Source organism: Lissotriton vulgaris, chromosome 1_1 (assembly GCF_964263255.1).
Source record: "Lissotriton vulgaris chromosome 1_1, aLisVul1.2, whole genome shotgun sequence".
In the NCBI taxonomy this organism is placed as follows: domain Eukaryota; kingdom Metazoa; phylum Chordata; class Amphibia; order Caudata; family Salamandridae; genus Lissotriton; species Lissotriton vulgaris.
Window position 1 is genome coordinate 1487761090 of NC_141685.1, and position 26049 is coordinate 1487787138.

At 43.3% G+C, this 26049-nt stretch overlaps 1 protein-coding gene across 1 annotated transcript in view; it reads right to left on the reverse strand.

Annotated features, from left to right (window-relative positions):
* Positions 1-26049, reverse strand: part of GSAP (gamma-secretase activating protein) — a 764805-nt gene that overhangs the window by 126544 nt on the left and 612212 nt on the right. The window contains exon 26 of the mRNA XM_086967359.1: positions 11055-11149. Within this exon, the coding sequence (XP_086823485.1) occupies positions 11055-11149 (95 nt within the window). The remainder of the gene's footprint in view (positions 1-11054; positions 11150-26049) is intronic.

Below are 26049 nucleotides of genomic sequence, written 5' to 3' on the forward strand. Positions count from 1 at the left end.
TTGGGCTAGACAGATATGGTGATGGGCAATTACAAAATTAACAGTGGTGGCAGCTTGCACTCCTGGTCAAAGAAACGGATTGCAAGATGACAAAACATGCAAAATGTAGTCTCATACGCAATCCTGAGAAAAAGACAATTTAAAGACTTGTTCTGGCACAATAACTTATGGGGGTACAAAAAAACAGTAAAAAGGGTAGGCATTAATGTGCTCTAGATGACATGGTATGGTCTTCTAAGCTGAAAAAGTAACTAATAGGTAGGAAGCACATCACTAGAATGGACAGTTAACACATAATCTTTCACTATTGCATGCGCAACAGACCCTTGTTTACTGCATCCTCAGATGCCTCCAGTTCTAGTTCTTTTCTAAGACCCGAGATTCACTGTGACTTAACCTGAAGTAGACAACGAGCATGGACACAGACTCCATGTTAGATTGTTTAACGCACTGTGGGTGAGAGTAAATATGGAGGGGCGAGTTAACTCCTTTTGGTGCAAAAGCATATTAAAAAGGAAATTAATAAATAAATAAGAGATCTGCAAATGGAGCCACACACTTCTGGGGAGGAGAATGGGTGAATGTGAATCTACAGCGCTGCAAGCTACAGTCAGATGCTTAAATAACAATTTCAGTTCGTAGCATGTGTTGCTGTACCTATATGCATTGACTGTAAAGCAGTACTCGCTTATAAGCAATGGCTAGTTTGCTGACAAGTTAAGATATCTACAGAGGAAAGTATGACATTACAACAAAAGCCTTCACCATGCATGTCTAGACCTTGCATTAGCATTCAATATAATTAAAAATTCCTTTACCATGCATACCTTTACCACGAATAGTTTTACAACACTTTTTTTGTCTAAAAGGTACATTTTTTAAAACTGATTTCATAATGGAAATAAACTAAGTCAGTTATGTAAATGACAATTTTACAAAATAGGGAAAGAACACTTTTGGGTCTTTTTACATTTAAAGAATTGGGCCCTAACAAGATGGCAGACCACTGTATATGAGATGGTCCCGATAAAAATGTTAAAATCCATACAGAACTTAAATCATAGGTTTAGTCATGCATTTAATGTAAAAGATTCAAGCACATATTATTGAAAAAGATTTTACCTCAAAAATACTATATAAACTGGCGTTCAACATTTTGTGATCAGTGTAAAAGTAACCTCTGAGGAGCGAGACACACATGACTGAACAGCAGACAACACTTGGCAGAGTTCGTTCTCATACTGACACCTATCACTATATACAAGCATCTTTCTAACGCTGGATATAATATCTCTCAGAATCTGTTCCTTACCACCAAGATATTTACATTACAGTGACAACCTAATAAAGATCCTTATTAATGGTGAAGCTAGATAATTAAATGTTTTAAATTTACATATATCAAAAAGAAATAAAAATGTTTCCAATTAATATTTTACTGTAAATTCCATTCTGGGAAAAATGGGGGAACAAGAGCCAGCTCAGGGAAGGTTCTGGACACTGGTGAGGGGCACATTTACTATTCCTAACTGCACCCAGGGACAGTAGAATGGGGGATGGGGAGCAGACTTAATATTCCCAACTTCACCGCAGGCCAACTCGGGGAAGGAGCTGGACACTGGTGAGGGGGAAGTTTTACTAATCCCAACTCAAAACAGGGCCAACTCAGGGTAGCTGCTGGACACTGGAAAGGGAGGTAGGGGCTGATTTAATATTCCCAACTCCAACAAGGGACATCTCAGGGAAGGTGCTGGACACTGATGAGAGACAGGTTCAGTATTCCCAACTGCACACTGGGCCACCTCGAAAAAGGTGCTGACATTGGTGGGGAGCAGATTTCCTACTCCCAACTCCACCCAAGGTCAACCTGGGAAAGATGCTAAACACGGATAGACAAACAATTTAAATATGTTCATAACAAAACTGTACCATTGTCTTTGTTTTAAAATACTAGGTCTTCAACAATCTATCAATAAAAACAGAGAAGTTGTCACTGAACACAAATCAACTTCCACATCAAAATGCAAATCATTATACAATCAGGTAAACAAATTCTTGAAACAATGGATTTAGGCCCAGATCCTTGTACTGGGTTGAATGTATGACATTGTTCTACATTCTGTCCATCAACTGTGTTTTTTGCAATTTTCACCCCGAGTGTGCTGGGTATACTCAGACGTGAGTCCCAGGCTCTCCACACCACTGGAGTCAAGCTATCCAGGCTGAAGAAGGCTGATAGCCAGAAACCGGTCCTTGGATGCTTGATTCCGGTCTGGGAAAGACATGGCTTGGTAGTTCGGACTGGACTGTTCCCATGAGGCACAGGGTCAGAGCTGATTTGCATATAGCCAGTGTCTAACCCAGGGTGGTGTGGAGTGCAAAAAAACGATGGATTTAGGCCCAGATCCTTGTACTGGGTTGAATGTATGACATTGTTCTACATTCTGTCCATCAACTGTTTTTTTTGCAATTTTCAACCCGAGTGTGCTGGGTATACTCAGACGTGAGTCCCAGGCTCTCCACACCACTGGAGTCAAGCTATCCAGGCTGAAGAAGGCTGATAGCCAGAAACCGGTCCTTGGATGCTTGATTCCGGTCTGGGAAAGACATGGCTTGGTAGTTCGGACTGGACTGTTCCCATGAGGCACAGGGTCAGAGCTGATTTGCAATCTAGTAATCAAAGAGAATGGACACTTGATACTGCTTAACCATTGGTTAAGATGGAACACTCTCATAAACGCGGTGTTGTTCGTGCGGTGTATGTCTTTCTTCCGCCCCTCACACGCGTTAAGGCATTTATCATTGAGTGTTCCAAAGACGTGCTATATGCCAAGCCTCACCCAGAGGCAACCTCTGGTCTAAGTAGCAGTGTCCAGAGATAAAAAAGGGGGAGGGGGAGAGGGCACCCAAAGAAAAAAGGAATTTTGTAAAAAACAAATACTGCACCAAAAATATTTTAATGAAAAGGTGGAGTATAGTTATTAAAAGTGGGGGATTGCGGTATCACTGGAGGTCGAGTTAATGAATCTCCTTATACCTTGGTATTTACAGCGTCAACATGTTTCTGCTCCATATCGCCCAGCCGGGTTTACGGAGCATTCGTCAGGACAATACAGATAACACACAACGAAAATATTACTTGCACAATTTGTGTAGTAATGATGTTCCAAATGTAGTTTATTCGGAAATTTTCTATGGGAAAAACAGAGAACATTTTCTGTTTAGGGTGCATATATATAGCACTGACATAGGTTCTCAACTTTGTGGAGATTTTAGTGAAAGGAATAAGTGCAAAAAACATGACTCGGATTGCATCTGTTTGGACAAACGTGTTAAAAAGGGCTTCACTAATGGAGGTCTGAGTCTGCGAACAGGGGTGACTGAGTCTATCTAATTCGCGTATGGTAACTTTGAAAATAGGTTGGTGGCCTATGGAAATGACACCCATCACTGGCCACCATCCCTGTGGCTCATGCCTGGTATGCAAATTAACAACCACAACACAATCTCTCCAACTGACAGATTCCCTAAATTGGATCCAAAAACAACATACGAACTGCAACTCAACTCATGTTATATACATGATCAGGTGCCCATGCGAGAAAAAATACATCGGAATGACCTGCAGAAAAGTCAAGACTCGCATTGGAGAGCACAAAAGTAATATAAGACTGAAGAAAAACAACACAAAGTTGTGTTCCCATTTTGTTGAATCTGGCCACGATTGCGAAGAACTAAGGTGGACAGTCCTTGAAAAACTAACAGACAGAACCTGGAATGCTGAAAAAATCCTGTTTGAAAAGGAGCAGAGATGGGTGGACCGTTTGAAAACTCATCTTTTTGGATTAAATGATAATATCCCATGGCATCACTTTTCATGAAAAATCCAAATTTGGGATGTCCTGGTGTATAAGCTAGTAGATCTCAAAAAAACGAACCAATGTTCACCCCAAAACTAACCACTATGAGCAATTCAACCTTTTTTCCCAGTGCAAACTGTAATTCCATAATCTCATCATCTCAATATGTGAATGTCCTAATGTACAAGCTAGCAGAGCTTGACAAAATGAATTACTCATCACTTCAATATCAGCTTTGTGAGTAATTCCTATATTTGTCAAAAAAACAACACACAATCACTCATTTAATAATGTAGTAAATATAAAACCTCCACGATTTTCCAAACGCTTAAAACAATACATTTTATTCTCAGTACAACCCTGATTCACCGTTAACTAAGTTTTAACGCAAAGTCTGTTTTCCAGCTCTATTTTTCCACCTAAATAGCAACAGGAAACCAGCTCCCAACATCCAGGGGCAGGGACAGCACAAGTCGCGGGAACTCCCCTCGTGCTGGTGCGAATGGCGGACGGTTAGCTCTACCTAGCGTTCCATATTACCGGGTAAGACAAGCGCCTCCATATCTACATGTACCATTTCCTTTCTGTTCTAGTCTGGGACCAGAGAGTCCTATTGCCGCCTGTTGAAGCTGCACTTTACCACTTCAAGAGGTAAGAACATCAATAGTGAAACCTTTCTATTTTGGGACACAAAGTGTGATTTTTAACTTCAAAATAGTCATTAATATGCATTTTGAGCCGTAAAATTGGTTTGGCTATAATTTAGAACGTTTCAAGACGCCCCACCTTTTACCTTCTAATAATTTGCATTTTAAAAAAACCTATTTACCCATGTTCTTTGCACTATAAGAATATACAAGCCATAGGCATAAACCACCAACCTATTTCAAAGTTACCATATGCGAATTAGATAGACTCAGTCACCCCTGTTCGCAGACTCAGACCTCCATTAGTGAAGCCCTTTTTAACACGTTTGTCCAAACAGATGCAATCCGAGTCATGTTTTTTGCACTTATTCCTTTCACTAAAATCTCCACAAAGTTGAGAACCTATGTCAGTGCTATATATATGCACCCTAAACAGAAAATGTTCTCTGTTTTTCCCATAGAAAATTTCCGAATAAACTACATTTGGAACAACATTACTACACAAATTTTGCAAGTAATATTTTCGTTGTGTGTTATCTGTATTGTCCTGACGAATGCTCCGTAGACCCGGCTGGGCGATATGGAGCAGAAACATGTTGACGCTGTAAATACCAAGGTATAAGGAGATTCATTAACTCGACCTCCAGTGATACCGCAATCCCCCACTTTTAATAACTATACTCCACCTTTTCATTAAAATATTTTTGGTGCAGTATTTGTTTTTTACAAAATTCTTTTTTTCTTTGGGTGCCCTCTCCCCCTCCCCCTTTTTTATCTCTGGACACTGCTACTTAGACCAGAGGTTGCCTCTGGGTGAGGCTTGGCATATAGCACGTCTTTGGAACACTCAATGATAAATGCCTTAACGCGTGTGAGGGGCGGAAGAAAGACATACACCGCACGAACAACACCGCGTTTATGAGAGTGTTCCATCTTAACCAATGGTTAAGCAGTATCAAGTGTCCATTCTCTTTGATTACTAGATTACTGTTACTGGGGTAATGAATGGATCCTCTATCCTCCTCCTTACCTTCTGATTATCTACTGATTTGCATATAGCCAGTGTCTAACCCAGGGTGGTGTGGAGTGCAAAAAAACGATGGATTTAGGCCCAGATCCTTGTACTGGGTTGAATGTATGACATTGTTCTACATTCTGTCCATCAACTGTGTTTTTTGCAATGGACTTTGGTGGGGAGCAGATTTCCTACTCCCAACTCCATCCAAGGTCAACCTGGGAAAGATGCTAAACACGGATAGACAAACAATTTAAATATGTACATAACAAAACTGTACCATTGTCTTTGTTTTAAAATACTAGGTCTTCAACAATCTATCAATAAAAACAGAGAAGTTGTCACTGAACACAAATCAACTTCCACATCAAAATGCAAATCATTATACAATCAGGTAAACAAATTCTTAAACAGTTGCATAAAAATGTTGACAATGTTTTCCAAGTCCAAACAGGCAAATAATTACCAATATTCACTTTCTTTAAGCAGAATAAAGACACAAACATAAAACAGATTATTTGAAAACTGTGATTGAAATGTAAAACATAGTATTTCATTTCACAGGAATAACTAGCACATTTGAAATATATGTAAACATTTTTAAGATTCAACTTTAACCCGTTGACCACGGCTGGAATTCCGCAGCGGTGCGGGTGATTTATGACTGGGCGTGGTCAGGACAGCCCCTGGCCGTCCTCGCACACGCCCACCGTGAGCTGTCCGACGCACGCAAAGGGTTAAAATATTTCAGAACAGCAACCTCCTAAAGCCTGAGGAAAAACAACTTTCAAAGAAGACTTATTAACCCCTTCCATGCTGGGCCGTTTCCGCCGCTGTGCGGTAAACAAAAGAACAGGGCGGGGCCGTGACGAACCCCAGCCGTCATCAGCACACGAGCGCCGCAGAGCGTGACGGCTGGGGTTAGTCACCAGCATGGAAGGGGTTAAAAAGATTCTTATCCAACGCCAAAACTCCAATCCAAAAGGTAAACATCTCCACATTCCATGCAAACCACCACAACAACAACAACATATTCTATAAACGGGAAAATAACTACCTTTAAAATCTTTCCTCCAACAGAATTCCAGCAACTAACACTTATTCTTTCCGTAAGTCAATGTTAAAAAAAAAATAACCAGTATTTACTCTAATCACAGGAAAAACATACCATGTTAAACATTTCGGTAACATATTACCAACATATTGTCTTTTTTTTGTCTTTCAGCTCAACAACACGGAAATTGCATGACTAGCACAATGCATTCGATCTAAGAGGTGCAAGAAACTGCTTAAATATGGTGGGTATCCTTTATTGTAACGAGATCCACTCAGCCCAGGGGTCATTGGATGTATGTGGAATACTTCTTAACCTGTTGCAAAGGCACAGCTGTTTCATCTGCTGATTTAGCTGAATATACCTACAGAGCATACCCACTCTGCCTCTGCAACAGTGTTGGAAGTGAGAGAAAATGTCCAGCACATTAACACACTTGGTAACCTCTCCAATAACACCTGTGACCGAATATTGAGGGAGGTAGCTCAGAACATACCCATGCATGTTACTAGGAGTATGCCCAAATCCCAAATTTAAGAATAGTGCAACGTCGAAAATAGGCGAGGAACCCCCAAGTAACATCCGCACACACATACTCTGAAATTAACATTTCACCAGAACCTAGTCTTTCAATCATGAACCCTTTCTTCACTATGACAACTAACACACTGAAAACTGTATACTAATCTTTGCTACCCTTCATAACACTGTTATCCTAGTGACATTTGGATGATGGATAGTACATTTAAATCCAGACAAATTTACACTATCCATGCTAACATTAATCACACCAAGATCCCATTTATTTATGATTTACTCCCTGACAAACAACGCTCAAATTATACTGAATTTGTTTCAGTTATCAAATCTAAACTATTAAGAAAGTCTTAGAAAATATCGATGACTTTGAATTATACATGATAAACACTTTGTTAAACTTTATCCAACTACCCAGATTCAATTATGTTTTTTCCATTTTTGCCAGGCATACTGTAAGAAAAAAAACAGGAACAAAATCAAACCTAAAACTCTTGCTTAAGATTACATGTCAAACAGTAAACTGTAATTCGAATTTAGAAAATTAACAACTTTTTGTTTTTTACCTCCTGCAGGGAGCGATGGCTGCTGGTCTTCACCAGTACTAGATTATCCCACTGTCACTTTGCTTGTGTAATTGAATCTGGGTAGTTGGATAAAGTTTAACAAAGTGTTTATCATGTTGTGGAGTGGTGTGGCTCACTGGTTAGAGGCGGCAGACCCGGAAGCAGAGGACGGCCCGGGACCAGGGTTCGATCCCCGACACGGCAGGGTTGTGAACCAGGGTCAGCGGACTCGATAATTCTCGCCTCGGTGCCTACTCTAACCAAGGATCACACTCGGCAACTCTGGGCATTAGCTTGCCTCATCTCCACAACGGCCCCCCACAAACGCCGGGGATGCCTGGTTTCACCTTGGAGATACCCAGGAGGGAACATCTCACAGGGAAAGCCAGGACGGGTTCCCCAGCGGTCTATAGCGCCAGGTCGCCTCTGGGTAGCAGTGCGCTTTACAAGACACACACATTTACATTTACATTTGTGACCATTGAGCCAAAAGGCACTTATGTAATGGACGCATATGCAGCCAAGCATGTGGCAGGAAGCTATAAAACCAAACAGGTACATTAAAGTTCTGACTGAGCTGATGGTTGGGCTGAAAATTAGGTCGGAGTTGCTGGAATGCCAACACCTTGTGCAGGCTCAGATAGTCTTTATTTGTGGCTGCATTAAGTACCGCACCTAGAAAAAGCTGGATCCGGGCAGACTAAAGGAGGAATTTGGTGGCACTGATTGTGAAGCCTAGGCTGTGGAGCACGGAGATGTCTCATGGGTATGGGCTAGGCACTGGTGCTTGCCTGCACTCTTGATCAGCCAGTCGACGAGGTAGGTAAAACATGGACATCCCTTCCACCCCACCCACCCCCGCCCCTCCTGGTATCACTGGTAGGCATTTTGTTAAGACTCTTGGAGCAATAGTGACCCAGAATGGAAGTACTTTGAATTGGTAATGATGGCCACTTATCACAAAGGTGAGGTCACACCAGTGGGTGGGATGGCTGGTGATGTGGAAGTAGGTGGCCTTGAGGTCCAATGCCCAAGATGATAAGGAAGCTTCGGCTCATGGGCCCTTTTTTGATAGAGTGCCTGGACTTCTTCCTTCATAAGGTTGAGATGTTCTCTACTGAGGTTGAGGGTGCTGAGGGGTGGTTTGAGAAGTTATAGAAAGTAGCCATGGTAAACCTCTGCTAACACCTATTGGTCTGATGTGGAGCCTCCTCTCGACTACTGCCTCAGAAAGGGTCCGAAAGGCACCCATGGATTTTGCAATGTTGGTGTTCTTCTTTATTTTCTCCAGCATCTTGTCAACCTGTGGCTCAAAAGGATGCTCAGCGTAGAAGGGCAGGTTGTGGAGATGTTGGACCTCCGGCTTAAACCTGAAATATGGACCCAGGAGCAGTACGTAATAAGGACATTGGTGTTGACCTCCAGGGAAGCTGTGTCCACAGAGACAAGGGCATAGCTGAAGATGGCGTTAGATACAGTCTTACCCTATAAACTATTTCCCCCCACTCTTCCTGAACTCCCCAGGAGAGGCTTGATTATGTCATGTTGCTAATCCCACTGTACCATTTCACAACGGGAGAGACGCTCCACGGAGTTGGCTATTCTCCACTGGGTGGCAGCTCCTACCATCAGCATTTAGCCGGCAGCGTCAAGCTTCTTTTTCTCTTTGTTAGGTAGGGGAGCATCATCCGTGGCTTGAGTGGCGCATGCACTATGGACAACCAGGGCGTTTGGCAGAAAATTATCCTTGGTTTGACCATCCTGGCTTTCACTGCCTCTTTGAAAGTGTCTTGGATTGGCTTTAACATGCCCTTTAGCATGGACAGAAACAGGACCTTCCTTTCAGACTTAGCTAGTGTATCAATGAGAAATAGTTTTCCTCTGGGACAACATGCATATTCATCTTGTGGAAGGTGGACGCCCATTGGATAACCTCTTGGTATGATGTGGTGACATCAGGGGAGATTCCCTAGCAGGGTATTGGTCCAGATCTGGATACCCCAGGGGAACACCATCATAGTCATCCCCTGGATCATTTGTGGGCACTGGCTCAAAAGATGGCTCATAAGGGGCAGCAGGATCAAACGGTCTGCTGTGGCTATAAGGAGAAAGTTAGGATTCCTCTGGTGAGTGTGGAGGCAGTAGAGATGTAGAAGGGGGTAGTGGCAGAGATGATGGAGGTGAAGGTGGAGGTGGGACATGGGGGAAAGGGTTGGTGCCCCTGTCGCACCTTATGAACATTCTCCACGAAGAAGTCAAAGATGAGAGGGTACACAGCCCTAAAAATGGCTGAGGGCCCCTGCAGTTGGGAGCAGATCGGTGGTCCCTGAAGTGTATCAACAGCAAAAGCGCGGAATAAGGCTTTTCCCAATTACCCATTTATTATGCTCCTTCAAAGAGCTGATACAGGAAAGGAGACAGCTGCTAGGAGTCCCCCTAAACTAAAAGAATATTCGCTCAAAGAGACAAGCAGTTTATGCATGCTTTGACCCAGCAACGCCGCAATTAAATTGCAGACTAGTGAGATTCCTAGATGCAACCGAGAAAAAAAATGTCATCGAACGCCTAAACTCCACCTAGGCTAAGGGGAAGTCGCGACTATTGTGTGCACTCTGCTAATTCTTTTAACTATGACATGAGAGCGCCACCAATAAGGTTGACTTGGGAATCCTCCATATAAGCTCCCGGACTGGACTCTCAATAATGTCCTCTTTTAGTTCATAGCACTGCACAGACAGAGTAATGAAGCCGGGCAGAACACATAACTTAAATTGAGAGCTATGTGTAAGTAGAACAAACATTGCTTTTATATTTGATAGTAATTTTATTGTTTTAAGTTGTTAAGGAAACATAAGATTTGCATATGTATAAGTATTATCTTATGATTTTATTTTATTATCTGAAATTCGTATTACAATGGTTTTAAGTAAATATGCAAATGTAATACAATTCAAATTCAATTGCAGGTGTCACATTTCACTGTGGGGCCAAAAGCAAACATGGAGAACACGTTGTATTGGCTCCTAAAGGTGGGGTCAGATTGCAGAGTGCATCTTGTGATTTTAAAGTTTTTCTTTGAAGAAAAATAACTTGCAGATTTCTGAGCCCAACACTTGATTGCAACAGTATGCAGAGCAGGTGTTTCTGCAGCTACGCATGATACAAACATATTTTTTCCAGCATCACTCCCTCTTCACAAGGAAGCAGGATTCAAGTGGATGGACTCTGGAACTGAAAAAGAGTTTCACTTTATTAAACCTTTCTTTTTAACTCAAATAGCGTCTGGTAAAACTCTGACTGCAAGCAACATTAACTATCATAGCAGATTACTCTAAATACATGCGCACGCGTAATTAAGGTGTTAATTTTGCTCACCAGGGGGCAGAGGAAGTCGCATCCCATTTGCAGCTTCCAAGATTCGACTCATGATGTGAAACACAGCTAACTCCTGCGCAGACCCCCTCTCGTTCCTGCAAGTAATAGAAGAATACCAATGTACGTGTCACTATAACAATTACAATATTTTCAATAAAACAATCTCAAGGTGTTCATGTAAGCTATGAGGAGCTCATCTACTTCAGTTTCACTCTGCATTCTAGTACAGGTCATCTATTTTCACATTGAAGGCGAGGACAGTGTGAACTACTTACGCCAGACCTGGGACAGTTTGAGTTATCTGCTTATCCATTTTCCAACCATAAAAGTACAAAGACCACAACATAAAAATCAACAATACAAGGAGATGAAAACACATAAAAAATGAAAGCAATAGCTCTCATCAAAGGTAGCAGAGCAAGCTTAGTCCCACAAATGGAACTTGGAACCGACAATTGCACATATATCTAATTTAATGTAAAAAAGAAATTAGGCATCCTGGCATCCATAGACAGGTAGAGGGAGGAAGATGAAAAGTCAATAAAAGGGGTACAACATATGTATTAAAAGGTTTAAAATACAGTATTATATAAAAGAAACACATGTAAACGTTTCATTAATAGTGAATGTAATTAGAAACTCAAAGCATATTAAAATATTAAAAAGCTTAGGCCATGTACGGTGCTAGATGTAATTTGCAAATGTACTGTATAAAAACCAGCTGTGTTGTCTGTCACGGAATTTTTCAATACAAATATTTAATTTAAAAAAAAAAAGCTTAGGCCACCACTTTAGATCTGATAGACCAACTCCAGAGACGATATTTAGATACTGCGCAGACAATCGTCTGCATTGACTCTGTGCGCAGAAGTCGTAAGGCATCGAGGTTTTGTCAACAGCCAAGTTGTTTGCAAGGCGAAATTACCCATGCTCTTCTGGGCTGAGTGAATAAAGGGCAAACAAAATGAAATGTGCCAAGGATTCCTCCACTTGCTGACATGTCGGACATATAGTGCTCATAAGGCTACAGGGACTCCACTTTGCTTGTAGAGACAATAGGGGTAAGGTGCCATAGTGAAATTTAAGGTATAAAATTCCTTGTAGATGGAATATAATCTAAAAAAAGGGCTCAACGACCACCTCAGACTTAAACTGGAGATGCGAGTGTAGCATTCCTCAATTCAACGTCATGGATGTGCACCCAGCCCTAGAGAGATAGTGTGTACTGGGAGGGGAGGACCACAGTCCACCTTGGCCTACTTGGGAGGAAAGATTTTTACCCTTACATATATATTTAACTTTACCTGAATTGTCCTGTGAAGCTACATCCTGGAAAGAATTATAGGAGTCCACAAAGTACTTCAACCTTCGCCAGAATAGCAGTGGTTTTAGTTGGGCCTTATGGGTCATGGATTCTATACCCAAGTCTCGTCGTAGTATCAGAAGGGTATTTTTTGGGAGCTGAGTTAATTCTCTGCCCCAAACCCCCCCCCTCCCAGTGGAGTCACGGTAGCACTGCCCCTCACTTCAGCCCGTAAAGTGCACTACCTACCCTCAGCCTTGCCCCTTCTGAGAGAGGTTCAAACTACTCCTCTCAACCTGGGGCATCCAAGACATGAATATGTTATCTTGATTCCCAGATAAATGAATTCAGAAACCTTGTCCAATGGACTACCCTCCAACAGGATCGAGCCCCTGAACAACTTGTGGAGTATGATGGCCATGAACTTAGTTTTGCTTTGAAATGGTTAATTACCAGCCCCAGACCAGAGCAAAAAGCTGCAAACACTAGGAGTTTGAGATCACTAGGAGTCCTTGACAACAAAAGAGTGTCATCAGCAAGTAATAAGAGGGTGGGCCATGTGACCAGCCAGTCAAGCTGCATAATTTTGTCCAGCGAGTAGGTGGCCACATCGCTGTGGTAAAAGAGAATGGGATCAGTGCAAGGACGCACCCTAGGCGCAGTCCTTTTTTGGATAGGGATTCATTCAGTGAGCTTCCCTCTCAGTCCCCATCTGACTTGGGTGTATGTATCATCATAAAAGCGAACCCAGACATCCAGGAGATCTGTGGAACCCACCCCCTGAGGATGGGAGAATGGCCCTTTCTGAAGAACCTCCCGGAATGGCGGCGGCCGAGTAGTTGCACGAAATGCAGATTGTGCGGCTACCATTCAGAATCAATTGAACATATCGTCTGTGCATGCCCTGCACTGCTTACAGCCAGACGGTTACTGTTGCGTGGCCAATGTATCCAGTTGGAAGTTCGATCTTGTCGCCAGGCAATAATGGCCGCTCTTGACCCTGACAACGTCAAGCTAAACATTGGGCTTTCAAAATTTGTCCATAAACCGAATCAGTCTACAAGTAATCCAGATTTAAGTACTGTACCAGAACATTATTAGATCTTAATGGCCCCCTGAATCCCAAGCTATTTTAAATTAACTGTTTTAAATTATTTTTATTACATTCATTTTTATTAATTTTTTCTTGTCATGCGCAAATTGTAAATGGTTTTTTTTAACCAATCAATAAAGATTACTCAATTAGTGCACCCCCTATTCTTGAGGACATCCCACAGCTTTTCCCGCAGTACAAGATCAAAAGCACATTTTAGGTCTACGAAGGCCCGATAAAGATGGCCTTTGGTAAAATAACTGTCTTCCAGTAAACTAATAAAAACCTGACCATTTGTACTAACCCCCTTTCGGAAGCCAGCCTGCAGGGGTTAGAGGGCCTGGTGGTCCTTAATCCACCCCTCCAGTTTACCTGGAATTTGCTTAGCAAAAACCTTTTGAGCAACATCAATAATACTGATCAGCCTATAATTTGGGGAGATTTAGGGGAGAGTCCCACGCACCCTTTTTAAAAATGTTAATAATTTCAGCAGCCTTCCAGCTGAATGGAATACTAGCCCCCTAAGAATAAGGGTTGACCGCATATTGAAATACGCAGCCCAACAATCATGATCTGCAAGGAAAAGTTCACCTGGGACATCATCCGGCCCAGCCACTTTAAATGCAGCTATAGCTCTTATTGCACTGGTGGAATCACTCAATTCCATCTTGAGATACACAGGTGGGGAAATGGTTTCCTCTTCCAAAAGGAGAGCCCCGTCAACGTCCACCCTGGGTGCCTGCTTGTAAAGATCGAGAAGTGGGTGTGCCATACCTCCGGGTGAATGCAGTCCGCAAACAGATTCTTAAGTCTTCAGTCGCGATTTGCCACCAGTTTCCAGAATTTCCTCGAATCTTTCTGTACAGCAGCTTCACATATGTTTTCCCATACAAGGGACTCCCAGTCCCGACGTGCTCTCATTTGAACCCGTTTATTCTTGTTCCTTTTTTCATGAATCAGGTAGACATCCCACGGATAAGGGATTGGCACAGCTCAATTTTCTAGTTGTTGCAGGCCTTGTTGTACCAGGTACGTACTGACGGAGGATGGGGACCAATTGAGCCATTAGAGCACTCCCCAAGTTTTTTAAACAAGACCTCGTTACACCTAAAAATATTCAGAATACAAGACTGATCCTTGCTTTGGACAGAGTTCAATTTTTCCAGCTCTGGAACAGCATCCCCTAGTCCCTGGACCATCTGATATCGAATGCCTGAGTTTGTTGCTACCTCATCCCATTTAATCCTTCTCTTGTCATTCAAGGGCGCCAGGTTAGTACTAAGAGATACAGGGATATTCGTCCTAAAATTAAACAATCTTTTAAGGAACAGTGAAGTGCGTTGTGGTCAATGTCGTGCCCATCCATTATGTTTAAATCAACTAAATATCCCCAAAGATTCAGAGACATTAGCACCCAGTTGATTCCACTTTTGTATCCAGGGCGGTTAAAGGTGTAGGCAGCATGGGGATCTGATACTCTGCAGCCATTGCAATCCCTCAGACCGCAGGATAGGGTGAACGTCAAGAGCTGATAGGCAGCGCTTGTCCAGCTCTTCACTGGGGTAGCATTTTGAGGAGGAATTCCCCAATCATCATCTTCCTCGCTGACAGGGGAGTCTGTGCCCAGGTCCCACGGTTCATATGTTGTGTTAAAATCACTGGAAAAGATAATGTTTTCATGTGGCTCATGTGAGGCCCTATGCAACCTAAGGTCACCAATCATCTGCGTTGGATCTCCTCCACCTGGAACCCGATTATAAACATTATATATGTTATAGGTGTGTGTACCTGCTCTGGAGATGAATATACCTAAGAAGTCGGAAGTGAGTTGGAAGCTAGGAAGTTGTCCGTGTATTCTTATGAGAAGCGAGTAGAGCTGCTTGTACTTGAGGGGGGAGTAGTTGTGGGTTGGGCTGCACGTTGTGTTGCCTAAAGATTTAACTACTATGTCTGCTATAAGCAATTAGATGGGCAGTCTTTACTTAAAACTAAACTCCAATAAGACTGTTCTCCTTTTTGGATCGAATCTGTATTTTAAGAGTTTCTGGGTGGCCTTCTAGTTTCAGCCCTCTTCCATTGCTAGTCCCCAAGGTAAAAAATCTTCAGGGGTGTGGAATTTTCCAAATAATCTACTTGTCCAAGGGACAAAAATCCACCGAGATCTACATGTCCTGTAAAATTCACTTGTCCCACCTACTCCCGTCCCACATCAAACATAAGGGCTCCAGCTGACAGAGAAACATTAGTGCTTCCATACTTATGAATAGGGCTCCCGGTTTTATGTGGTATTTATTTTTTTGACATTTCTGTCTGTATATTATCCATATTTATTTTTGACAACTTTATCTGTATTTATCCATATTTATTATGAGTTTTATGAAGAAAAAAAGCTGAAACTGGTATATTTCCGCATTTAACCAATAAAACCAATAAAAATGCAGTCATGCTTGAATGCCTGCCACATGCAGAAGATAAATCAAGCACTTATGTGAAAATATGCACATTTCAGTATCAGCTTTGTGCATATCTACTGCTGTGTAAGCCTCTTTACTAAAGTTCCTTTTTTTAAACCCCTGACCTATCAATTCACACAGTTATTGGCCTGGCAATCATTAAAAAGGGTATTTAGAATCACTCAAAAAGCAGCCAATTTCAGTTTTTATCAATATTTAAAAATAAAAACAGATAAGAAAATAAATGGTTTTCTGTCTGTATTTATCTGTAAAAATCAGTAAAAATGGAAAGCAGGGAGTCTTATTCAAAAAGAAAAAGTTAGTTTGGTTGAAAAAAAATATTTGCCTAAGATCACACAATTTAAGCATGGAAGCTATTTTTTTTTTTATTTATCAAGCCAGAACAGGTTCTCTTTCACAAAGAGTATCTAAATAGTTCCGGACTGTCAAGAATTCTGCCACATCACAAATAGCAGATAACTACTGTAAATAAACTCTGCACTCAAGCAGGATGTTGCATAATGTCACAACTAATTGCAACCAGTACTTACTTAACTCACTGCTTTAAAAAAAAAAACATGATCACTAATAATGAACATCTTTCGCCAACAAGCCACAGCTATCCAGAATACTGAACTATCCCAGAGCATCCAGACATATCACAAATAACGGACAGTCATCACAAACATATGATTCAAGTAAGACTGCAGGGATACAATCACCAAAAGAATCCTGGACTATGATTAAATAATATAACGTGAACGTGCATTTGCAGAGCTATTTGAGGCAGAACTGAAGTGCATTGCAGAGCTGTTAATAGAGGCCCAGCCCCCCTGTTTTACACAAGCACACACACACAGTCAGACTGATCTAGTTGTGTTCATTGGCAGAGCTCTGCATATCTATTTGTATAAAGTAGCACATATCAAATGAACACACCACCAGAATTGAACTCCTGCTAAGTGAAATCAGCATTTTCTCTTCTTCTTTAATGCTAGTACCCTTCATATCTTCCTCACCATTTCCCGATTTCACTTGTTTCTAATATTCTAGCCCGAGTTATTTTAAGACATGACTACACTTGCATATGACTCACTGAAAGAGCATTTCTAATAAAAGAATGACTTTTTTTGCAGTTTAATAGCGCAAACTCTACCTGAACGTATTGGAGCGCTTAGATGAGCGCCAGTTACATTACTACAAGGACACTTATTTATTTCTGAGTGTATCACTGTTGGCAGCTGCACGAGAAATATCAAATGATATGTGAACTTATGCAGAGGGGACATTATTCTGGCAGACGCCAATACAATATTAAGGCGATCATTATAGTCTTCACAGAGAAAAACAAAGTGGCTGCTAGAGGTACATCAGGTGCCTCCCTGTGATCCGCCGTAGGCATTCTTTGCTACACTTTGAGCGCGGCGCAGCTGAAGTTGCAAAATTAAGTAAAACAATGTGTGGCTCACTGTGACAGTTACTCCCCTTATACTCAGTTAGGCAGCTCCCTTCCGACCACATAAGCACACGCCTGCAGATAACTTTATTCCACTGTAGATCACGCCTGATATCACTGCATGCTCTCCTTTTGTCTCCACCTTCACTTACTTTCTCCTTCTGAGGTTTTTAATCTGCTACTGTATTCGATCCTCCTTCTTACCCCCCACCCAGTGCAGCGCTGTCTCACTTTGTCACGCCGGAACATTAAGCTGATTAATTGCCCAGCCAAAACACAAGCGCCTACATGCCTCCTTGGTGGTGGAATTGGAGAGCCTTTCATGACCTTTTGCGATGGAGGGAGCGTTCTTCAGTGGAAATACTAATCCCGGTCACAAAGAGCTTTTACACCGTCAGCATTAGAACAGTGAGGCGGCTACTTTCGTTTTCTAAAATCGATGTATTTTTAACCCCCGCATGAAGTCCTGGCACTGATGTGTCGATGTGTGCAGTGCTCATGCTGAACGCAATTAACTAGCTTTCAAAGGAACAGTTAAGTCTCCTTTTACAATTACTAAAGATACACTGCAGCGACGATGCTGAGGCATTTGCAGTTCAAAAAAAAATGTGCACAACGGACTAAATTAATCCAGAAAAATAGGCACTGGCAAATTGAGCATTTTCTCTCACAAATGGGAAAGATATCGCTCATTTGTGAGAGGAATTGCCCAATCAGTGTCAGACCTCTGGTATGAAATGGACTTCTAATCCACTCTGCATACCAAAAGAAACGTGTGCAGTCGGCAAGAGAAGTGAGGAGTCAGCCCGCCCTTTCTACAGCCACAATGATGCTGCATTAGCGACGGGCCGTCAGCAGGCAGACATTAAAGTTCTAGTCCAATATTTCAGTGGAATCTGTATCCATGCAGGGAAAAATAACACTAGCAGTGCTATGGCGGGCGCCTTGGCAGTGCTTTAATTTTACCTCAAAAGGAATTTCCTCGCTCGCGGAGGTCCCGAAGTTCAACTGCTTGCTGAGAGTAGTGACGTTTCACTCCCCAGCCAATCACTGGTTAGAGCCCAGTGAAGTCATGAGCTGCTAGCCAATCAGAGGGCTCCAAAGGCTCTCTGCAAGCCCACAGCCTATTTTCTTGACGTGATTTAATGTCTACTTGTCCGTAGGACAAAATAGACATTAAATCTTCTTGCCCGTCAATAAAAACCACATGGTTCGGGCGTCGGGCGATAGGATTCCCCCACCCCTGAATCACTTGACCTCATCCTGTTTCTCTTTGGTAAAAATAACTTTAGGTTTGCCTTTTATTCCCATCGATCTTCAAGTTAGTGGTTGTTTCTCTAGTGCTCTTATGCCTGGATTCTTGTATGGCCATGTATTTAGCTGCCCAACACGGTTTGTTAAAGCTCCAGAGGCTGCAATTTGCTGCAGTCCGGCTGTTGAAATATCTCAAACATGATTAGATTAGTGAACTTAAAGCTTAATTGGCTGCCGATTAAGAGTAGAATTCCTTTTAAATCGCTTTGTGGGGCATATACTAGACCAAAACGATACCTGCCTCCTCATCCTTCTGGATCTCTCCTCAGCATTCGACACAGTTAAACATGAGAACTTACTCGATCTGTTAAACACAAGAATGGGCATATCAGGGACTGTTCTCAAGTGGTTCACCTCCTTTCTACACAACCGGTCACAAAGATTCAAAAGCAACAACGCGATGTCCTCTCCGGTACCTGTATCGCTAGGCGTCCCTCAAGGATCCTCCCTCTCCCCAACACTGTTCAACCTAGTAATGGAACCTCTCACTACTTTGCTACAGACATCCAATGTTCATTTTCATATGTATGCCGACGACACCCAACTTTATCTCAAAATACAATCCCCCAAGGACATCATGGTTCTGAACACCACGATCAGAAACACCCAATCCTGGCTTGCCGAGAATCACCTCAAACTCAATGCCCTGAAAACTGAGTTCCTCCTGATCTCACCTCCCGCAAAAATCTCTACGGCGCAAACATGTCTTAAGCACTTAACGGCTCTAAATGTACAACCTACTGTCGTAGACTCAGCAAAATCTTTAGGCATAACACTTGACGCCAATCTCAACATGCAGCAGCACATCAGCAAGACAACCAAAGGAGCGAACTTTCAAATCAACACCTTGAGAAAACTCAAACCCTTCCTCCCAGCCAAAGACTTCCAAACTGCAGTACAATCTACAGTCATCCCGCACATAGAGTACGGAAGCACCGCCCTCTGCGGGCTCCCCCTAACTACAACGGCTCCCCTAAGATCGTCCCTTAACGCTGCAGCGAGACTCATCACTGGCTCAAAAAAGCACTCGCATATTTCCCCTGACTTTAAATCCTTGAACTGGCTACCTTTTGAAGCCAGAATACATCTGAAAATCGCCTGCATGACTCACAAGGCTGTACACATGAACTCACCCGCCTACCTCACTCAAAAGCTGACAATCTCGGGTGGCTCTAGAATTACTAGAAGCACAAGCAATCTTCTGCTGAAACCTCGAAGATTCCGGAAGGAAAAAACCTATAAACGCTCCTTTTCAGGAATGGCACCCAGGATCTGGAATTCACTCCCTCCTGAAACCAGGCTCATCTCCTCCAACAAACTGTTTAAGAAAGAAGTAAAAGCGATCCTCAAGGCTAAATACACATGATCTATTACTCTGTATTTTCTCATGAATCCGCTCAGTAATTACCTGCCTTGGACCCCTCGGTCTACTTGTACTACTTGTATTATGACTTATTTGATTGTATACGTTCCCTCTCTGTATATTGTTATGTTGTTGACGCACCTGTCTGACTTTGCACACTGTACCTACACCACCTCAACTATCCCTACTTTTGTACTACTGATGCACCTGTGTGACTATTCATCCTGCACTCACCTACCTCAACTATGCACACCTTTATGTTATCTCCTAAAACACGTTAAGCACGCTTAAACAAGTATATGCTCACTTTTGTACTTTTATATTATTGGCGCAACTGTTTGACTATGCACCTTGTACAGTCATTACCTCACCTGCGACCTACCTCCTGTTTTTTTTTTTTTTGACCTACCTATGTAACTATGCACATGGTACCTATCTACCTCAACTATGTAACTGTGCACATGTACCTTGACTATCACCCCCGTGCCATTGTAAAGCGCTCCGATATCTGCAAAGATCTTGTTCGCGCTATATAAAACTTTCCAAAAAAAAAAAAAAAAAAAAAAAATCATAATAGATAAAAGGCACTACAGAGAATTTGATGTCAATGGCCACTTTCACACAAATGAGGATACCTGATGGGCGATCCCTTCTGAAGGATCAAGCCAGGACATGAAAAGCGATATAGCCTGGTCTGTGCAGCGGGTCATGTGACCAAGTTTCCTGCAAAAGGCAGATATTAAATAAATCAATAAAGTTAATCCCCACTATAATCCAGGACAGAATGTTAATATTAGTCTGAGGTCGAATGCTATTTTGAGCCTCATGGGATAGGGTTAGCGGTGTAATGCTATTTTTAGGGGACAAACTTACAGGTTCAAGTTAGAACCCCTGGGTATGTAATCATTTATGGAGGTCCCAAAGTCCACTGCTCCTTCGCGGGGTGTTTCCTTCCTTTCAGTTGATGAGTCGCAGGGGAATGGGGGGGTCAATTTAAGCCCGGATATTGAGCTGGATGATAAGCCTCGATGGAGACCCACATTGATTAAGCCATCCACTAGCACTTTCGCCTTCAGCTCTAGCCTGATATAATCAAAGCACCCAAATGGTTTAGATGTGCCAGAAAGACTCCTTGCATGCAACAGGTCAGAGGGGACGATGGAGCAACATTCCAAGACTGACATATGTGGAATATACTTTTATTTATTAAGGATTCTTCATCTTCATATTCTTTGCTACTTAGCGTGGGGACATTAACTATATATAAAACAATTCCCTGGTAGATGAGATGTTTCTGGATTGATCCTGGACCTATCTCAGCCCCCCCATTCGGGCCGGATCATGATGTGTATTTCTTTCCCCATGTGTATGCATAGAGGCTGTCAATGGGGGGTATTGCTAGATGGTGAGCAGGCATGCCCAACCAGTGGTATGACCTTGGAAAGTGGTGGGGTAGAGCCGGATGCTTTGATTTTTCCCGCCATTTTGTTTGCATTAGAAAGGTGTAGGCAGGAGGAGTCGCCCCGTGATCGGAGTCTAGAACAATAGACAGCCTGGCAGAGGATCTAAGCTCACCAATCTATGTTAATGAGGCAACTTTGGACCTCAGATCAGCCACCTCTACTTGCAAATGCAGTATCAAGAGCCAAGTCCCAGTTCCCTGCAAACCTTTTTTTCACTATGGCTGTGTTCATAGGAAGTGAATGTAGTAGGGAGGGGGAGGGAGCCTCCGATAGCCCTACAGGGCCTTTTGGAGGGCCCGGAACCGGGATAGAGCTTGCAAGGGGTGCAAATCTGTTAGTTTGTATCAATAGAGACAGTGGTATTGGAACATGATCTTGGATACCGTACAAAAGTGGCTCCTTAGCGCAATTGATACCTGTCTTCCTCTTTCCCTAAATAGGGCTAACAATCATCGTCCTCCAGCGCCTTGGTTCACCAATACACTCAAAAAAGAGAAGGCTAAATGCAAGGCGCTGGAGGAGGAACTATCCGTTGGACTCCAAAACTGATTATAAAAGGGCTAAAAAGGAATATCACAATCTTTGCCGATAATAATAATAATCCACATTTGTAAAGCGCACAATCACCCGTAAGGGTCTCTAGGCACTGGGGGCCGTCTGGGAAGATTAAGCAAGCTATTGCCCAGAGTCACATGGTGCTGGGCTAATCTGCCGCCGATGCCGGGAATCAAACCGTGATCCCCAGATTCTAGAGTCAGTCGCCTTAGCCACGGCGCCACACCACTCCCTAATCTGCTCGCGCGGAGCATGTATCCGCAACTATTTGTGGCTCACTGAACGGCTGTAAGACACTTTTTAGCATGGTCAAGGAGCTTTCAGGCTCCGAAACTCAATCCAGACGTCCCTCACTGAACAATCAGTAATGTCAAAATGTGGCTTTTTTTTCTCCACAAAGTAGAGAAAATATTCTCAGAAATAGTGAGCCTTCGGTGCAATAGCTCCCCTCCACTGCAAAACTCAAATTCCGTACAGTCAGTATCCATTAGGGTGCTCTGTACACCTAAAAACAAACTGGCTATATTGCCCCTGTTAAACATAGACTCTTTCAAATGGATTTTAGACAGCGTCAAGTCAGAATCGCCCAGGGATCCCCTTCCTGTGTCAGTGCTCAAAAAGATCGAGCCGTCATCTTTGCAAGTAAATATGGACTTTCTGAATGCCTCCTTACAGGAAGCTACAGTTCCACCAGAGTGGAAGCATGCTATGGTGCTCCCCCTCTTGAAGAAGGCCAACGTAGATCCTAATTTGCCATCCACTTACCAGCCTATTTCTCTGCTTCCAGCTTTTTCCAAGATTTTAGAAAAGCACATCTGTGCCCAGCTGTCCGGGTTTACAGAATCACAGAAAATCCTTCACTCATCCCAATCGGGTTTCAAAGCTGGTTTTTCATTAGAAACTCCGCTTCTTGGGGTCACGGAAAGACTGCATCATCATCTGGATGCAGGAGACACAGTGGCCCTCATACTGCTTGATTTAAGAACAGCATTTGACACGGTGTCTCACACCATGTTAGTGGAAAACTTAAGATCTTTGGGCACCTGTGGCTCAGAACTTAATTGCCTCATCTCCTTTCTTGCCAATCGGACCTTCCAAGTTTTTTCTCCCACTGCTAGCTCTGCTACCCTCCTCTCACCTTATGGGGTACCCCTGGGCTCCATTCTTAGCCCTCTCTGATTCAATCTGTATGTCAGACCTTTGACTGATGTTGCTGAAGATGTTGGTTTGTCCCTGTTCTCTTACGCAGACGATTCCCAGATTATCTTCTCCCTGTCAATGGAGAGCGCTGCTGAGACTTCCCGCCTCCAGTTGGGCTTGGGTAAAATTGCCTCATGAATGCAGGTTAATTTCCTTAAGTTCAACGGAGAGAAGACTGAGGTTCTGGTATTAGGAAAAAACAAGGATCTTTGGGGGCCCCAACATTGGCCTAGTGAGATGGGCACACTTCCTCAGCCTTCTCGCCAAGTCTGCAACCTGGGTGTCATCATAGATGACTCAATAACTATGCAACATCAAGCTGTTAAGGTAGCCGGCACATGCTTCACCATCTTGAAATGGCTAGAAAAGATAATCTGGATGCTGCCGTAGCCTGCCCAGAGAACTGTAGTCCAGGCGCTGGTCACCTCTAGACTGGACTACGGTAACATTCTTTACCTGGAGGCCAATAAGGTGGTGACTCGCAGGCTACAGATGGTTCAGAACTCGGCTGCAAGACTACTTTGCAGGGTTCCTAGAGCTATCTCTGTCTCTGGTCACCTGCGTGACCTACACAGGCTCAGGGTGGAGAATCATATCAAAGCCCTGAGCTACATGTTCCAAATCAAAACGGGTGTGGCCCCTAATTATCTAAGTCTCTGGTCTGCCCCTACATGCCTTCTCGCTGCCTTCACTCGTCTACGCAAGGGAAATTTACTGTGCCTAAATCAAACTATCTTAAATGGGTGGACGATCGTTTGCTTACCTCGGTCCTTCCCTATGGAACTCATTTCCCACGTCAATTCGGAATGAAACAGCATTTGCCCAATTCAGCAAATCCTTAAAAACCTGGCTTTTCAACCAATAACCGCTAAGCCGCTACCTATTCCTTGGTCTGGCCCGCGCCGGGAAACCCTTTTTGGGTAACTGTTTGCGCCTCACAAATGTAATTAATAATAATAATAGATGCAGGTTCAGGCATAGTGGTTAAACACTTAGTCTCGGGTATATCATCCTTTGATTTGGGCAAAATGAGAAAAAAGTTTTACTTGAGGTATCAGGGGCCGAAAAACATTAGCTTGTCTTTTCTTCATAAAAATAGATAAGACCTTCTTCGAGGCAGTTCCCGGCATTGCATTACTGGTGTCACCTCCTCCCAAGAGATTTTTGACTTCCTCAATTAGGTTGTCTATGTCTTTAAGAGTCAGGTTGTCTGTCCACTGATCCCTCGTACTGGGGGTCCCAGCTGCTTTAGGATTTTTGACCCTTCTCCCCTGCAGGGTATCTGTTGCTTTGCGTTTTCCCATGAAGGAGTAGAAGTAGCCATTCTAGTGAGCCCTAATGGTACTCGCAATTACAAAATGTTTAACGCAGAATTTGCTGCTCCTCTGTGCTAAGCCCAAAGGTTATGGACAAATGGGGCAAACAAAATCCCAAACTCCTACTACCAGCACCACTTTAGTCCCGCAAAGGAAGCCCTAACCACAGAGGAAAACCGTGACAGATTTAGGCAGTTGACAGTAAGACACTATAGAGACAGAAACTCTTACCCAGACACGGACCAGACCCCAGAGTAAAGGATCAAGGGGGGTGGCCCTAACCAGTCTCTTCCTGGCCTGATTGGTGAGGCCCATGCGCGGCCCGCACTGCGGGAGAGAGGCAGCACTTAAGAGCACAGACAGAGGGTGCAAGTGCAGTGAGCACCTCCTTGAGCATTGCGGACTGGGCAATGGAGTTTCCCAGAGGCCCCAAACACCATGAAATCGTCCAGCACTGCCGGAGTGCACCGGCGCTTAGGAGCGCAGGCAGCGGTTGCAGTGAGCACCTCCTAGCATGATGCTGACTGGGCAATGGAGTCTGGCAGCAGCTCCAAACATGACGGAATTGTCCAGCATTGCAGGAGAGCGCGGACAGAAGGTGCAATGAGTGCCTCTTGGTGCAATGCTGACTGGGCAATGGAGCCCCCAAGAGGTCCAAACACCATGGACTTGTTATCAACAGACAACCATTCAAAGAGGTCCTAGGAGGCCCTTTGACTGGCAAGGTTAATGTGTGCCCACTTCATGATCTTTGGGTGTGATAGGCAGTGCGGATAGTTGGTCACTGGTGAGGTTTATCGCAACTTAACATAATGGTACATTAGGATTTGCACAATGCTTTCTCCATCTTGATAGACACCAATAGGAAAACAAGCCTTGAGTTCACGTTTAAGTAAGTTCAGTACTTATTTTAGGTTTAAAGTATTTAATTTGGTGCAACATAAATGGACAAACATCCAGAGTGTATGAGGCATCAGGTCAGTGCGGACAAGGCCGCGCCCACAGCGTTGTATCTTCAAAGGACAGTTCGATCGTGGGCCAGTCCGCAGCGACATTGAAGGATATGCATTGTTGCAATGATAGAATAACCTTCCCTTCTCAAACTCCCCCCCCAAACCCCAACTCCCGGATCCCCAATTCCCCTGCGCCCCCTCCCCCCCACTCCCCATCCACCCCCCACCCACCCATCGTCCAGTGCGCAGGTCTGCTTCCAACCGTCTACCTTGGTCGCCCTTAGCGAGAGAGGTGGATCCCTTATCCACTCAGGTGGCTGGTGCTGCAGGCGGAGGTATTTGGGACAGGTGAGTTCCTTGAATTCAGTGATTAGCAAAGAGTGGAATGGTTGCCAAAGATCGTTAAATTGCTCTATATCCCCGCTTCTGTGAGTGATAATTTCTCCATGCCCAGTACATGCCATAATCTATGTAGCCAGCCCGTGATACAAGGTAATGTGGTGGTGCGCCAATGTAATAAAATGTT